General features: G+C 46.6%; 1 protein-coding gene across 1 annotated transcript in view; it reads left to right on the top strand.

Moving 5' to 3' along the window:
• Window positions 1-17,292, top strand: part of LOC142591194 (sodium-coupled monocarboxylate transporter 1-like) — a 125,517-nt gene that overhangs the window by 43,815 nt on the left and 64,410 nt on the right. Inside the window, exons 5-7 of the mRNA XM_075703559.1 lie at window positions 341-498; window positions 10,755-10,895; window positions 16,029-16,158. Of these exons, the coding sequence (XP_075559674.1) occupies window positions 341-498; window positions 10,755-10,895; window positions 16,029-16,158 (429 nt within the window). The remainder of the gene's footprint in view (window positions 1-340; window positions 499-10,754; window positions 10,896-16,028; window positions 16,159-17,292) is intronic.

Below are 17,292 nucleotides of genomic sequence, written 5' to 3'. Positions count from 1 at the left end.
ATCTTAGTTGAAATCAAGAAAAAGAAATGGGCATGGGCAGGACATGCAATGAGGAGGGAAGATAAGCGATGGTCATTAAGGGTTACGAACTGGATTCCAAGAGAAGGGAAGCGTCGCAGGGGGCGGCAGAAAGTTAGGTGGGCTGATGAGATTAAGAAGTTTGCAGGGACAACATTACAACATGGCCACAATTAGCACATGAGCGGGGTAGTTGGCGAAGTATGGGAGAGGTCTTTGCCCTGCAGTGGGCGTAACCAGGCTGATGATGATGATGATGTTGAAGAAGACAATGACGTTAACAAAAAGGTATTATGCGCCTGTTCTTGTTTTCTCATTGAAGGGCGGACTTCGTAGCGTTGTGTGGGCAGACTGTGTTCAAGCAGCGGTGATGGCATTGACACCTATAATCATCATTGCAAAAGTCATCTATGATTCAAAAAGTGCCAGCCCACCACTGAGGCCTATGACTGACTTCAACGTTACGCAATACATATTCAGGTGAGAGTTTTTCGTCGGTCATTCTTCTGATTTTGATTTGTACGCATCTTACCTTAACGAAGCATTGTCAAATTTGTGCACCTTGTAATAGGCCTAAAGCGTTTTCGTGGGAAAGAGAAGTTTTTTGATCCTGTCAAACATTTGAGCAGCTATCGCTCCCACGGTGTGCGCTCAATGCCAATCCAGAACTCGGGCTGCGGCACCGGCAGCGTAGAATGGTCAGCTGCTTAAGTTATCGCTGTCAATTTATTCCGAAAGAGACACGTTCAATGATTTATTCTTAGTTTATAGGAGCTTTTACGTAAGCGGACAAAGTTCTAAAGCCAAAGCATGGAGCCGTTTATTTAAAATAATCATCTCTCAAGTTTCATAATTGTTAGACAATCCAGCGATTACACTGGAACCTTCGACGAGTCATGTATAAGAGCCGGCGCGCTAGGCCTCCAGATCAGATTTACGACTATTGCCGACTCTACTGCATGTATCTCTCAAATTTTTTTGCCTCAATATATCGCGAAATGAAAACATCTAGATAAGTGAGCTGAAATTTCGCATCAGGTAGTATAGTACTCATGGTTATTTTTTTTCAAACAAGTTGGGCCTAAGATGGGGGGCCTGCGCGGTGCAGTCCGATACAAAACCAAAACTGCCTTCGCAACATTCGAATGCTGTGCCGCAGATATGTAAAATGTACTGCGGTGACGCTCACTTTAGGAACCCGGCCGCGATTGTGGAAGACTTATTCGACCTTCGCCCATTATTGTTTTTGCTAAAAATCAGAGGCGCATTAGGTTTCTTCTTTGTTGATTAATAGTAATGTCACTTGAAGGTTAGTTTTATAGTTTGGAAATATAGAAGTGGGCGCGTGTATGATTCGGGGCGTCTTATAATCGGGCGAATACTGGCAAATAAATCAGCGGTATGTTCTAACGTCTTAAACCGAAGCTTTCTTTGCCTCTTCCTTTGACTTTTGCGCTACTGCTGCTGCTGCTTTTGTCCGGCACGCCGCGTCGGGAGATCGTTCAGAGCGTGTATATACATGGCGGGAGCGTCGCAGAAAGGAAAGTTGATGCGAGAAACTCGTTTGTACTTTTACGTCTCGTGGCATGTGCACATTGCCCTTAGGAGCTCCCTGGGTGTCGCACTCTTGACAGCTGTAATTATCCATGGCCGCCCTAAAAAGCAAAGAAGAAACTCAATTGCTTAATGGTTGCTTGCGGGGCCAGTTTGTTCAGTGGAAATTATGAAACAACGCGAAACATAAGGAAGGGACGACGATAGAGACCGAGTGAAAAGAGCACTGACTTCCGGCTGGTTATCCTACTGTCGATGCTATGCAGATGCCTACATGCGAAGCGCTAGCAGGAAACGAACAAAAGGGAGAAAGGAAAAGATCAACAATCAGCATGAGTGGCACGAGGTCATATCACCAAGCTCCTAATCACAAACCATCTGAGAACCTTAGTTCTTTTTGGTCAGTGCAAGTGATGGCGTAGCTACACACCCATCTCCTTCACGAGCAATCTTGACCGCCTTCATAAGCTCTCTGAAGCCCTGGCCCTGGCCCTTGTGTCGAGAAACAATCCCGCTTTTATTCAACTGAGGTTCGCATGGCTTGGTACGATGACGCGTAGACATATCACATTTACGGTAGTGTAAGCTAAGCTGGCCCTTATTACCGTCCTTATATTGTTCGATGGCGTAGACTTAGAGCATCCGCCTCGGGCGCAAGAGGACCGTGGTTCGAAACCCGGTGCCGCGCAATTTCCACCGGATAAAAAAACAACCCGCGTGTTGATAAAATTGCATAAACAGGCCTGGACTGCGGCCTGATCCCAGTGACCAGAACCGGTAACGCACTCCCTTAGCAGATCAGGATTGGCCACCCTGGTACAGTACTTGGCCACAACCTCCTATATGAATACACCAATCAAACCCCGACCCTCAGTCCCCATCAGCTGTGAAGCCACTGACCATGGTGGCGGTCACACCTGTGACGCAGCAGAGGGTGCTAAGAATCTCTGGATCCGGACAGGCCGCAATTGGAATCTGAACCTGGCAACGCTTAACGCTAGAACGTTCTCTAGTGAGACGAGTCAAGCAGTGCTATTGGAGGAATTAGCGGGCATTAAATGGGATATAATAGGGCTCAGTGAGGTTAGGACGACAAATAGAGCATATACAGTGCTAAAAAACGGGCACGTCCTGTGCTACTGTGGCTTAGCGGAGAGACGAGGTCTAGGAGTCGGATTCCTCATCAATAAAGATATAGCTGGTAACATACAGGAATTCTATAGGATTAACGAGAGGGTGGCAGGTCTTGTTGTGGAACCTAATAAGAGGTACAAATTGAAGGTCGCACAGGCCTGTGCGCCTACATCCAGTAGTGATGACCAGGAAGTCGAAAGCTTCTATGAAGGCGTGGAATTGGCGATGGGTAAAGTCAAAACAAAATACACACTATATTGATGGGCGACCTCAATGCCAGAGCAGGCAAGAAGCAGGCTGGAGACAAGTCACTGGGGGAATATGGCATAGGTTATAGGAATATCAGGGGAGAGTCATTAGTAGAATTTGCAGGACGGAATAATTTGCTGATTATGAATACATTCTTCCGCAAGCGGGATAACCGAAAGTGGATGTGGAGGAGCTGGATGGCGAGACTAGAAATGAAATAGACTTCATACTCTGCGTTAACCCTGGCATCATACAAGATGTTGACGTGCTCGGAAAGGTGCGCTGCAGTGACCATAGGATGGTAAAAGCTCGGATTAGTCTAGACTTGAGGAGGGAAAGGAAGAAACTGATGCATAAGATGCCGATCAATGAGTTAGCTGTAAGAGGGAAGATACAGAAATTCCGGACCAACGTACAGAACAGGTATTCGGCTTCGGTGAGACTTGCGAGACTTGTCGGGAATGCGCATTCGTCGAAATATGTTAAACATACTAGAAAGCGATTTGTCCAAACTGACCTTCCGCGTGAAAATCAGCAATGTATTGTCGCGACCTTTTATACAAGAAACTGGTGTACCTCAAGGATGTGTGCTTAGCTGCACGCTCTGTATCGTGAAGATTAGCACGCTTTGGGCTTCGTTATCGCCAGTCATTTTTTATTCTGTTGATGTAGATTACATAGAAGTAGGTTTCAAATCCTGCAACCTTGCATTGTGTGAGAGGCAAGTACAACCGGGCTTGAACAAAGTGTGCGAATGGGCAAACGAAAATGGATTTATACTGAACCCCAACAAAAATTCTTGTGTGGTTTTCACAAGAAACTAAGGGCTCATTGCAGATCCCAATATCAAAATGTATGGTAAGTTAATTCCTGTGAACAAATAGCACAGGTTCTTACGCATCATACTTGACTGTAAACTAACTTTTATTCCACACATAAGGTAACTCAAGGTGAAATGGTTAAAAACAATGAACTTACTGAAAATTTTATCCCACTCAACATGGGGCAGCGATAGGAAGTGCGTAATGAATATTTACAAGAGCCTGATTCCATCACGATTGGACTATGGTGCCGTGATCTGCCATTCTGCCGCGCCGAGGGCGCCAAAATGCTAGATCCGGTACACCGTCTAGGGATCCGAATGGCCACTGGCGCTTTCAGAACGAGTCCCATTGAAAGTTTATATGTAGAATCAAATGAGTGGTCACTCCATCTGCAGAAAACATACGTCAGCCAAACGTATTTTCTGAAAGATCATTCTAATCGTCAACATCCTTGTTTTAATACTGTTAACGACACGACATATGCTACACTCTTGCAGAATCGTCCCTCTGTAAGGCAGCCCTTTTTACTGTCTGTGAGGGAGCTTAGCGTTGAAATGGATGTCCTACTCCTGAAACATCGCTTAATGCCTCCAGGCACGCTGCCACCTCCTTGGGAGTGGCAGCTGAGACAATGTGATGAATCTTTCCTGCAAGTTACAAAGCATGCTCCGGAGATTGAAATCCAAATGCATTTCCGGGAACTCCAGTACAAGCAGTCCTGCACGGAGTTCTACACAGACGCATCGGAGTCACACGATGAGGTGTCCTATGCAGCCGTCGGTCCATCTGTCTCGGAATCTGATGTACTGCATCCGGAAACTAGTATCTTTACGGCTGAGGCCTACGCACTATTGTCGGCTGTGAAGCGTACAAGGAAATCAAAATCCAAAATTAGTTATATATATATATACGGACTCCCTAAGTGTTACGAAGGCCTTGATGTCATTCTGTAAGTACAAAAATACATTAATTATTGAGCTCTATTCCGTCCAGTGTGGAGCGTATATATCTAACCAGCATGTGATTATATGCTGGGTGCCTCACCATAGCGGCATCGAGGGTAACGTCCTAGCTGACCAGATGGCTACATCAATTGCATCGCATGCTGCTAATGCTACCGCTGCAGTCCCTGTCTCAGATCTGAATCCCTTGTTATGAAAGAAACTGCGAAACTACTGGCACCGCTTGTGCGACGTGGAAACAAATAATAAGTTGCGCGTAATAAAGCCACAATTAGGTTACTAGCCTTATGCAACAAAATCACGCCGAACAGATGTTCTATTCTGTCGTTTAAGAACAGCACACACATTTGGTACCCGTAACTTTTTACTCACTGAAAAGGAGCCTCAAACCTGCGGGGAGAGGCTGACCGTCCTCCACTTCGTCCTGGAGTGTCGGGAAGCCGAATCTGAGAGAAAGAAACATTTTCCCTTAGCATACCGGCAGCACATCCCCCTTCATCCTGTAATGTTACTCGGCCCAGAACAGCTCCTTGACACTAACGCAGTCCTACGTTTTCTGAAAGATGTTGTGTTACAATTTGTTAGCGCCACACATTCGTAGCGCCTCCTCTCTTCAGAGGATGCCGCTGTGATAGTTCTTTCGTATCGCACATGCCTCTAAGCCCTTGTGTTTCAAGGGCTCTGGTGAGGAAGTAGTGCTCTAGGCAATTTTAGCATAGCACATGTTTTGTATATTGTACCATTATTTCCCAATGCGTTTTAGTGTTCATAGTACATGCCATACATTTAATACGCGTATATTTTATGCACTTAGGCCCCTTTACAGCCGCGTCACATTAACTTCACAGAACCTATCAGGCCACTACGAACTCATTAAACCTAGCATGGCGCTCTTTTGCCATGCATGGCCCTTGCGCCTTTAAACATCAAACATTCATTCAAGTTCGAGGCTTTCTTAGAGCAAATGTTCCCAATATTTTGTTATAGCATTAGTAAAGCAGTACTTAACAATGCTGCGTTTCACAAGCTTGTAGTGAGCAGATTCAGCGAATAATCAAGTTTCTTTTTGCTCTTGGTACATAACCCCAACATATGTGATCATTAAAAACTTTAGTCGCAGCTCTAAAAATTCTAATGGGATTCTTCACAGGCGGATCATGCGTAAAAATTAAAGGTGGTAAGCACGTTTCCAGCTGTCTCATGAAAATCCGCTTTGGCGTTGTCAATGCTGGCTAGGAAGTTGTCTACAAATCTAAAAATTTGGAGTACAGTTGTTCCTTCGAGACATTTGTTGATCTTCGTCTCGCGCCTAGCTAAAAACAAGTCGCTAAGCGGAAGCGCAGTGCATGACCCGATGCAAATTCCGCGGTTTTGCAGGTAAACATATTTGTCCCAAGCGGCAAAGGTTTCTAAAAGCAGTTCGAAAAAACCACTACCGGGTACTCTACAAATATTTTGAAACGAAACGGCAGCTAACCTGTCAGTGGCCTGTTCAATACACAATACTAGTGTAACTTGTGGCAATTGAAAAAGCGGTATGTTTTATCGATCGAAAATATCCGCTCATTTTCATTGTTATGCTGCCAGAAATCTTTAACAACCTGCGTGAAATTCTTAACTAACAATGGGCCTTCAATTTTTAGCATGGTCAGCGCGCTTTTCACTCGATTTATATCGTCGTCCCTTCCTTATGTTTAGCGCTGTTGCATAAGTTCCAGCGCTTACCCTTCGACTAACGCGCAAATCCAGAGGGGCCGCAGATAGAACTATAGAGACGAGGCAGCGAATGGGTGAAACAGACGCAGTCGCGAAACGAGTGAATTACAGCCTTGCCACTCTCACAGTTCCCACACAGGGGGAGAGGGCGCGAGCGAGAAAAGATTGAGAAGGCAAGGAAACAGCTGTTGCGGGCAACGTGAAGGTACGGTACGGTACGCTTCTGCTGATTCAGAAAAATATGCACCGTGCGAGTTTGTGAAGCGGACGACTGACGCAGTGCGTGCAGGCACAAAGCCGCACTAAAACGCCGTACAGTCAAGGCGATACTACGGAAGCGGTCGCACGTCAAATAAGCACTTCCATGCCTGCCGCGGTAGCTCGATGGCTGTGGCATTGTTCTAGGTCGCGGGTTTAATGCCGACCGAGGCAGCCGCATTTCGACGGGCGCGAAATACAAAAACGCTAGTGCGCTTAGATTCAGGCGCACGTTACAGAACACAGGGTTGTCAAAATTATTTCGGAGTTCGCCACTATGGCCGGCCTCATAATCCGATTGTCGTTTTGGCAGGTACATCCCCGTGATTCAGTTAGAGTTTATCAGTTCTGCCACGGATGCGATGCGCCATGTGATGCTACGAGAATGCTCAACCCTTTTAGAAATTATGAACGATGGCGCACCACAACGCCTCATGGAAACACGTCTCCCTGCGTGTTCGGTGTAATACGCCGACAAATAGTAGTGGTACGCGCAAGGTAACATTTAGGATCGACTCACCACTCTGGTATTGGACTAAAAGCTGAAGAAATTACGTATTCGCCGTCAAGATCACAGCTAATTATCGTCAATCAAAGCATATGGCATAGAAAGCTTCGCTTACATCTATTCCCACAGTGCGTGGGATCTGCATATTTTTCTCGATTTTGCTTAATTCGACCCGCGAGATGCTTCGATCAGTTTCATCAGGACCGCCGAAGTCAAAACGACGGAAGTCGGTTGTATATAGATATATGTGTTCCAATTGTGGGGAAAAATACGCACACAAAATGTGCTGAAATCAGTAGCTTGCTGGAGCGGCTGCCCCGCGATTTAAGAGCGGCTAATAAGAAATATTGACCGGTTACGTTGCCTTGAGCGCGTCCTCAATATACCTGCAGAGTTAAATCTTCACGTGCAGGTTTCTGCCAAGAGACATTTTGTGCGCAGGAGGCTTCATGTTTTTATACTCACAGACACTCAATAGCTCACACGACTGAATTCTGAAGCGCCAAAAGAAGAAAAAAAAGATATGCAAATCCCACGTACAGTGGGAACCGATGTAAGCGACGCTTTGTCTGCTGTTTGCGTTCATTGACTTTGCTTGACGGGTATATATTCAATGCATACCACAGTCGTGTTATGTTACTTTGTTACCTTGCCTGCTGAGCTTGTGCTTGTTGTCCTTGCTCCGCTCGAAGCTTTATGCGAGCTTTAATTGTATCTCACAAAACTGCCTCCCCTCTCTCTCTATTCCCTCGCTAACATACTCCCTCCCTCTACGGTCGTGGCTGCTGCCTGTGAGCACGGAGACAAGCGCGGCAGCTGCTGCACTGCATTCGTGGAGGGCCACACCTAGTTACGGTGTCCAGAGGACATTCGGCATGTACGACGCGTCGCAAATATTGGCACAAGCTTCTCGAGTCGTCTTGCCTCTGTGCCACACTCCTGTGATGTACTAACGCGGCAGCGTTAAAGGCCCTGTGTCGCAGAAAATCCGGTGTCGACGCCGCGGGCATCGCTTGGCGAATAATCGCTCTGAACCACAATCGCGCAGGCCCTGCACGTGGCGCATACCTTGTATTACATTCTTTACAAAGTTATTCCTCGGAATTTCGCGACTCACAGCTCATCAACAAATTACATGAAACAAAACACCGACAGCGCGTCCTTTTTATGTTTTTGTGGCATGGAGACGTCTCAACCACGTCCCAACGACGCCGGCATTAGTGTCGTGCAAGACCACAACAACAAGAACAACAACAGCAGCAGCCGCAGCCGACGCCCTGCCTTAAGAGGAAGCTTAGGAGGAAGCTTTAGCTCGGGCCCAACTCCGACGCAGCCTATTCAAGTACATGTACAACGCAAAAGCTTTTTCTGAAATAACCCCTGAATCGATTTTAATGAAATTTGTTGCATTTGAGAGACAAAATTAAATTCTAGTGTCGGAAGCGGAATTTTGATTTAGGGCCTGAATTTCGTTACAAGATATTTCACAAATTCGAAAGTTTGAAAATGAAATTCAAGCACGAAGTTTACAAGTCACTTGCACGGCATCAGGAACAGATATTGCAGTTCTTTAAACGGCATCCATTAGATCATTGAAAGCGGACAAATGTGATATGACATTTTATATCTTACGTGAATTTGTTACGTTGTTTACAAGGGTTCTAAAAGCTGTACTTCCGTATTACTCAATTTCTTTAGATTCATGTGTAACGTATCAATTTTTACCGATTTAGATGTACCATTAGTTGCAATTCAAGTAATTGTGATGTCATCTTTCATTGCTGAGTTACATAGTTGTGCACTTGGTTGTTTCGTTTTCTGAAAATTTTCGACTTTGCCAATTTTTGCAAAAAAATGACGACTTAAATCAAGAATTCGAAACCAATAGTCACTCGATATGACGTTTTTCTTTTATATGCAGCAAGCCCCGCCAAATGTGGTGCAGTGGTTGCTGAGAAAAAATAATCCTCTTTTTACATGTATTTTGATGAGAGCTCCTGGGCTAAAGCTTCCTTTCAGGTCTCGTTACGCTTTTCCGACTTAGTCTCTGTGACGCCGCTGCAGGCGTTCTTCTTTGTGACAGCGTCGTGAGACGCCTGGTGCCTGCCATGGAGCTGTTTCTCCTGGGCAGCGACAGTTATCTCGCTTGCTGCGTTGTGCCATGTGGCATCCGTGTACAGTTAGAACAACGTCCAAGAATCTTCAGTGGAAGCCAAACCTTGATCTCGCTCTCAGTGTCAAAGGGGCACCAAATGCAAATATTAGGTCAACCTAACGTGATAGATTACTGCTCTACAAAGTCTAAAGACGCGACCACACGTACGCACACGTAGGTTTCTGGAATGGTATTTCAACGCTCCACGTCGACTCTTCAGTGTCTCTTTAAGCGTTCGGGTGAAACTACGATTGATTTAATATTTTCCTTCATTAATTTGCTATTTATTTATTTAGTGCGTACTGCAGTCCGAAGACCAATAGGTGTGGGGTGAATAGATGAACGTAGTGAACGACACTTAAGAAGTTATACAAAATCATATAAAAACATTGCCGCTCAGACAAGTATAGACTAGCAAACTTGCTTAAAAATACGTTGGGGACAAAAATTTAACAACTCTGTAAAATCACTTTGAACCGCATAAAGAAGCATCAATCACAAGTTAGTTCATGAGCTGTGGAAATACAGAAAGAGTTTGGCGTTGCAAACAATGAATTTTTCCCGAAATTATTTATTCTATTTTTGAAGCCACGAAGACAACGTTCTGAAAAAAAAAAACACTTGGAGGCAGTGCGTTCCATTCGCTAATGGTTCGCGAAAAAAAAAAGAATGTTTGAGAAGCTTAGTACGCGCCAAGTATGGTGTCAGGCCGTAATTGTGACTATGTGTGTTCTGCCGGGAAAAAGCAGGAGAATGGTATTTACCATGATTGATATTAATGTGCTGAGTAGGGAGCAGGACAAGAAACTTGACCCTGGCGACAGCTTTGCGCTATTCCAAAAGTCGGATGTGGTTGCTAGCCATCAGTGATGAAGGGGAATCAAGTTTCTGATAGGCATTCACACCCTCTGTGGCTTATCTTGTCGCACAACAATAATCGTCATCTATCTCGCCCGCATTCCTTTCTTTAGCATTGCGCACTCGGTACTTCCAAGTCACGAACGGCATGCGTGTCATAAGCGTGACATAGCATTCTGCCCAGGAAAGTAGCGAGCGCGGAGCTTCCAATAAAGGAAACGCACGCAAGGTTGATTGAGATTATTGTTGTGGGAGAAGATAAGCCACAAAGGGTGCAATATTTTTCAAGAGTGTGGTGTTGGGACAAGATAGGCCCCTAAATGTGTGAACGTTTGTTGGAGTGTATATATTCGGGGGGAGCCGCGTCCTGTTTTAACTATTTCTGTTTGCGCTTGCCAAACGACCGTGGCTCAAAAATTGCTTAAGGTCTGCTCTTATTCTTGCGCCTGCCGTCCATAAACATAACAATAGGCACTAGCAAAAAAGAAAAAGGAAATGTGCTGCCTTCTAATCCACAGAACAAACTTTGACCCGACAACCGAGGAGAACTTTTGGAGTGGTTTGGCAGCAGCGCTCCCTTACAGCTTCGTGCGCCTTGGGTTCGACCAGATGGCAGTGCAAAGGTTCATGGCAGCGAGGACCCTGCGACAAGCGAAAAGGTAGGTTTCGTCATGCTTTCGGAAGCAACAAAAAGTGGCGTTCAATTTCCCGTCTTCACAATTGAGACTTGCACTAGTGAGATTAACAGAGATAATGAAGTGGGCAATTGTTATCCATCCAAGTTGCACTGACCTGCGAAGGAAACTTACGCCTAAGAGCGAGGTCGTTGCTGAAAAAAGCAAGCTAGCACGGAGCTACAGTCTTCTTTGTTATCTTCGTACTGCGCTAAGGCGGATGAGAATTTATCATTTGTTTCAAATTCATACGATTTGTGAATATCTGCAAATTCTAATATTCCTAGGAGCGAACGTCTAAAGTATTTACAGTATTGAGCAACACTTTGCCAACACTAAGATACCGTGGGGGATCTGTACACAATGCTGCCACGAACGTGCGAGCCAATTATCATTCCGTTGCTCACATTCTCTCATCAAGTGTCGCTTGCTCTCCCTGCGACTTTCAATGCCTCCTTTCTTGTGCCCCGCCTATGATGACATTGACCAGTGCGAGATCTCATGAACGCCGGGCGATGGCCAGGTGGCGTTGCGGCTGTTTCTGCTTCCTACAATATCTGCCGACGCCACTAACTTGGCTACGGCGGGACGCAGACGATTTTCTGAAAGAAGGACAGACGGGCGCTTGTTTATTGGTTTGCTTGAACTCTACGTTTGCTCAAACCTGACAAGTAAATTGTCAAAAACGGACCGGCACTATGGGCGAGGCGCGTAAGGACGAGGACGTCCGGACGACATACCACAAAAGAGGGGCACGTCGCAGTCAGGAAGCAAGCTATCTTCAAACACCCGAGAGGTGCCGCTCCTGCGAAGCAAATGGAGCTTGGCATTGATACCCTGGGCGGCAGCCATGGCCCATGAAGTCGATGGCCGGTCGGCCGTGGTCCGTTGCATGAATGACGTCAGTGAGAAAGTGCGTCCATAAAGGCGTTGGATTTTGCGCTTACGTGAAGCATGTAGCTGGTGTGTTTAGAAATGTAGGCTAGCTATTTAATTTCGCTGGGAGCGTAGGAAGTGCTGCTACATGCTGGGCGGGCGTCAGTAGTTTAACTTCAGTGAGGATATGAAAGGAGCGTAGAACATCGCGAACAACCGCAGCGGTATTACGCGGAAGCGCTCCAACGACGTGGTCGAACATGGTCAACAGCGAACTGATGTGGTAACGGTGGCACAAGGATTAACCAAGCTTCCGAGCCCGACGACCGGAATTCGGGGAGCTTGAGAGCGTAAACCTCGGGCTCGCGGGGTGGTGGCACTGATTACGGCACTTGATCGTAGGAATTCGATGCCTTGTCTTACTGGATAGAAGGCGGGCTGCAAAGACAGCAGGGCTCGAGCTTCTGGCGGCGGTAGGCCTAGCGAAGGGTAACAGTGTAGGCTAGGAATTGAGAGCGATGACGGGACATGCGGAGTCACCAATTTGTGGGCGTGCAAAAAACCAGACATACGTCGTTGCCTGGTGTCCCCAAGTTATTATATTTTAACAGGGCCCGCTCACTCAGGCGGGAGCAGGACAAAGCTCCGCTGGCTTTCGATCTTGCAACCACCGATTCCTTGCTCGCACACCGTCAGCGTGCTGTGTGTCGTCGTCGTCCTTATTTTTTTTTTTGGTCGGATCACTGTGGCATGCAGGAGCGCGCTATACGTTTTCCAGCTGCGCAGGAAAAGTGATGAATGATTCTTGCTCGCCTGGAATGGTAATCTTGGACGCTTCGACATTTATCCTGACGCCATGCCGAGCTTTCAGCGAGAAGCCTTCTTGATTGACAGTGCCGTTGGTCCTGTTACCTACGTTCAAGTATAAACAAGACTGAAGAGGCATACCAGTAGAGCTGTTTCTTGATGACAAATGTGCATACGGTAAATACGCTCATCATGCCAGTGCAAGCGCACAGCATGCCATGGAAGCTGACGGTCGAATGTATCGTTGGATACATGACTCGTTAACTCACATGCATTTTTTTTGTGGAGACTGGGGAAGGCCCAACTTCGTACACCATATCCTCCGAGGAATCCCGAAGAGGCAACTGTTGAGCCCCAAATTGTTCAATTTCGCCGTCGCAGGACTTCCTGAATGCTTACCGTGGACAGTTCACGTGTACAGATACGCCGATGACATTTGTATCTGGGCATATGCGAAGACTTGACCTCAACGGCGGGCCAGGTGGGCTCAGCGCGTAGCAACTATGACAACGTCCTATCCCCGATCACAAGATGTCACAGCGTCGAATGAAAAACGCGAGTTGGGAGCCTATGTCCTTCTATCCAGTTTATATGAACGGCCAAACTGTCTTGCGTTAGAACGCACTCCTTTAGCGTCATCATTGACTAGAACATCTCATAAGCCGCCACTGCGTCTATTTAAGGAGGAAGCTTTCTGGTGTCGCTCAGGTGGTATATATTCCTCTGAACGAAAACCTGCAGTGCACCTGTGTATTTAATGTTCCGCTTCTACAGAGTGCTTGGGTGTCTGTATTGTTTTATCAAACACATGTAAGAACAACATTCGTGGTCTCGAGAGCACGCGCCGTCAAGCGTTACGCGCGTGTCTCGGTTTACCTCATGTACCTCAACATCAGCAGCTATCACCATCACCAGAGATAATCTGCTTCCAACTCGCTTCGCAGTCAAGTCGCTCAGAGTTCACATTCGCCATCTTTCGTCGGATCCCCGACCATCACTTAGATTCACCCACCCTGGTTGCTTAGTGGCTTTGGTGTGGCGCTCTTAAGTACGAAGTCGCGCGATCAAATACCGGCCACGGCGGCCGCATTTCGATGGGGGCGAAGTGCAGAAACACCCGTTCACTTAAATATAGGTGCACGTTAAAGAACCTCACGTGGTCAAGATTAATCTGGAGTCGCCTACTACGGCGTGTCTCATAATGAGATCGTGGTTTTACCACGTCAAACCCTATATCTTAATTGTTTTAACGACTTAGATTTCCTGCCGGCGCAGTGACCACGACTTACGATTTCACGACTGATAAAACGCTGACAAAAAGAGCGTACTATCACCTTATACATCACCACCAAGTTGTTCATATCCCCCTTGGATTGTCTTGGACATCTTCAAGAGTGCCTCTCTATTGCAGGAATTAATAAGAAGCCCAATCTTTCGCAAGTGGACTCGAGACGGATGACGCTGCTCGTATTGCATGAAACATAGGTAGACAGCATGCATACTTATGCTGATGGTTGGACCTCGCCTACCAGCTCAGCAGTCGCCGTTGCCATACTAGGTAAACGGGTCATGACGAAATTCAAGGTGTCTCGGATAACCACAAATAGAGCGGTAAAAATTGTGGCTCTCCGTGCCGCTGCAAACGATGATTACGAAAAGCGAAAGAATGGTTCGTTCTTGTTTAGTGACTTGAAGGCATCTATTCAGAGGGTAAAATCTGCCCAACATCAAAGTGCATATGAAGAGATGATATCTGAAGTAGGAAAGCTTAACCATTACGCTCAAGGGAAAGGGCATGGTGTCATCTTTCAGGGCCTTCCCGGTCATTGTCGCATTGTCAGTGAAGGCTCACTCACAGTAGGCCGACCCGACATCGATTTCGATCGGCCCATTGTCGGCGAAACCGCTTTTTACCTCCGTGTTGGCGCCTCTGTCACACTGTACCGATGGCAGCAAAGGGCGGTGATGGCGTATGCAACGTCGCCACTTCCCCGGTTGTGTGGCGGGAGAGTTGAATTTCGTAAAAGGTATTCGGACGATTCAGATACAATTTTCTCGTAAACTAAGTTTTTCTTGGCACGAAACAAGCGTTGCGAGGTTTCTGGAAATGTATTTATACATTCCACGTCGACTGAGTATTTTCCTTTAGTGTCCCTTTGACAGCGGTGGATACCGCAGTCGTGTCCCAGTGTGCAGGGCGTCCGCCGCGGCTGCGGTAGGTGGACAGTTCGAAACCAACCGCCGGAACCCACCGACAAAAAAAGGAGTACAGGCGTCTTCTCTTGGCTGCACCTGGCTGCGGAATTCGCTCGTTTCGGCATGAAACCCGGGACAGTGGATACGCTCGCTGGCCGCAATGCGGACACAGCTGCATTAATCAGAGCGGCGGAAGCCACTTACGGCAAAATTTTTGTTCACAGTGGTCTTATAAACGCTTTACAGCAGACCTCTAATGATCATAATTTCTTACCATTATTGTGTTGTGACTGTGGATGCTTTAGAAACTTTTTGCAGCTGTGTTTTTAACGCACTTCAATGGATTGGTCCCGTTGTTCCGTGCCTCTCTGCTCTGGTATATTTCTATAATAACGTGATGCTGTATTTCTACACCAGCATGTTATCTCCCCAATTTCACGCTTTGTTGAAACCTATGATGTGTGATAGCATTAATTCTGTACGAATGCACATGATCCACGTATCTGTAGCATCACAGGATATACGTGCATGAACAGTTACAATGAAACAGCACGAACCATCATTCATTGCAATAGCATTGATTTGTACACTCCAGGCGCACTGCTGCGGTCGCTGTCGCTCTGATGTTCTCTATAAATTGCAAGGGGGATAATACCGTCGCCCCGCGCCCTACGCTGTATGCGCGAATGAAAACGTGCGAGAGTCGACGATTCCGGCCTAATCTTGTCCGCGCGAAAGGGAGGAGAGCGCGGAGGAAGCGCGCCGTCTTCCATTGTTGCGAGGTACCAGGGAAGGGAGGGGGTGGCGTTCTACTCCGGCTGCAACTGCGTATGTGGCGGCTGCGCGCGGTCGCGTGGGCGTTTCTTCAGAGCGATCTGCGATGGGGGCAGAGACTTAGGTGCGTCGACGGCTCGTAGCTTTGTGCGCACTGTGTGTTCTTTGCGCTAAGTTTGCGTTGGAGCGATAGACAGCACGATCACTTCGCTTGCTGCTGCTGCAGCGCTGGTCACGTCAGCGTTTCGACTGCGAGTGTCCGCGGTCGTGGAGTGTTAGATCACCATGTTTGCTGTGCGCGCCGACACCATGCTTCTTAATTTTATTACCAAGCGAATGTTTACATGCTTGTAGGACCGATAAGATTGCTATCCTTATTTTGTGTGGCTGTCTGCTAATTTACTATTGGAATCGATGCCTCGCCTTTCTGGCGAAACTGTAACTTCTTTTTCTTCATTATTGCAGGATAGTCATCACCGGTGCCGTTATCGTAATCACCTTTTTCCTAACGTCAGCAGTCGGAGCCTTGGCAATAATCTACTGGTACAGAGATTGTGATTTAGCCCTGTCCGGTGCCATCAACAGCTACGACCAGGTAAAGTACATATGTTGTATAGCAGCATTCCAGGTCTTGCAATCATCCCCGCTAATCAGAAAAACTCTTCTTGAAAAGCACGTGCAATTTCACACGAATACTTAGACTGTTATACTAGGCTTGATGATTATTTATTGCGAAGAGACTGTGGTGGTGGCATACAAGCAGAACAATCACTTATAGGTAGAGATTGCATCGTATCCTTATTATATTCTCAGCATCCCGGCATAGTCATCAGGTTGGTGCGAGCTCTTATAGACCAAATGCATGTTCGGACTACTAGATTATTTTTATCAGCGAATGTTAGTGAGGATCTGATAATATCAAACGGCAAAGACGACATCGTGTGTCCCTTCGCGACCTCAGTCCAGTTGCCCGAACTTAATCGGGAAATTCGGGCAAACATTTAGAACAACAATAAAAAAGGTGTTCACAGCAGATCTCAACAATTTATTTTGTGGAAATACGCCGTTACTGATTGGCAGTTTGAGTATGACGTACCTGGAACTGTTTGCTGCAGGAGGTGCACATGATCAGAACGCTTAATCTACGTCTCGTAATCTACGTAGTCTACGTCACCACACAGTGACGTAGATTACTGCGTGGTGCAAATCGTGGTACAAGCTCGGTGAAGCTGATCACAGCTGCTTCTAGGTTGGCGGAAGCAGCCACGACGGATTTTTTCAGTCTCTAATGAGCACTGTAGCGTAGTCGTTAGCTTAACGCTGTGTAGAGGCCCACGCCCCTGTATGGTAAAATTAAATTATGGGGTTTTACGTGCCAAAACCACTTTCTGATTATGAGGCACGCCGTAGTGGAGGACTCCGGATTTTTGTGAACCTAAATCTAAGTACACCGTTGTTTTCGCATTTCGCCCCCATCGAAATGCGGCCGTCGTGGCCAGGATTCGATCCCGCGACCTCGTGCTCAGCAGCCCAACACCTTAGCCACTGAGCAACGATGGCGGGTCCTGTATGGTAAATCAGCTTACTGTATGTCAGATTTGATGATGAATATCGAACAGAAGCGCTCCAGGAAAAACTGAAGTTGGCTTGAAATACGAATATCATTGAAAATTCAAACATGAATACAATCACAATTCTGGGTGCACTAGAATTGTGATAGGAAAAGCTT

The sequence above is a fragment of the Dermacentor variabilis genome, chromosome 8 (genome assembly GCF_050947875.1).
Source record: "Dermacentor variabilis isolate Ectoservices chromosome 8, ASM5094787v1, whole genome shotgun sequence".
Classification (NCBI taxonomy): domain Eukaryota; kingdom Metazoa; phylum Arthropoda; class Arachnida; order Ixodida; family Ixodidae; genus Dermacentor; species Dermacentor variabilis.
This window is presented reverse-complemented; position numbering and strand designations above follow the sequence as displayed.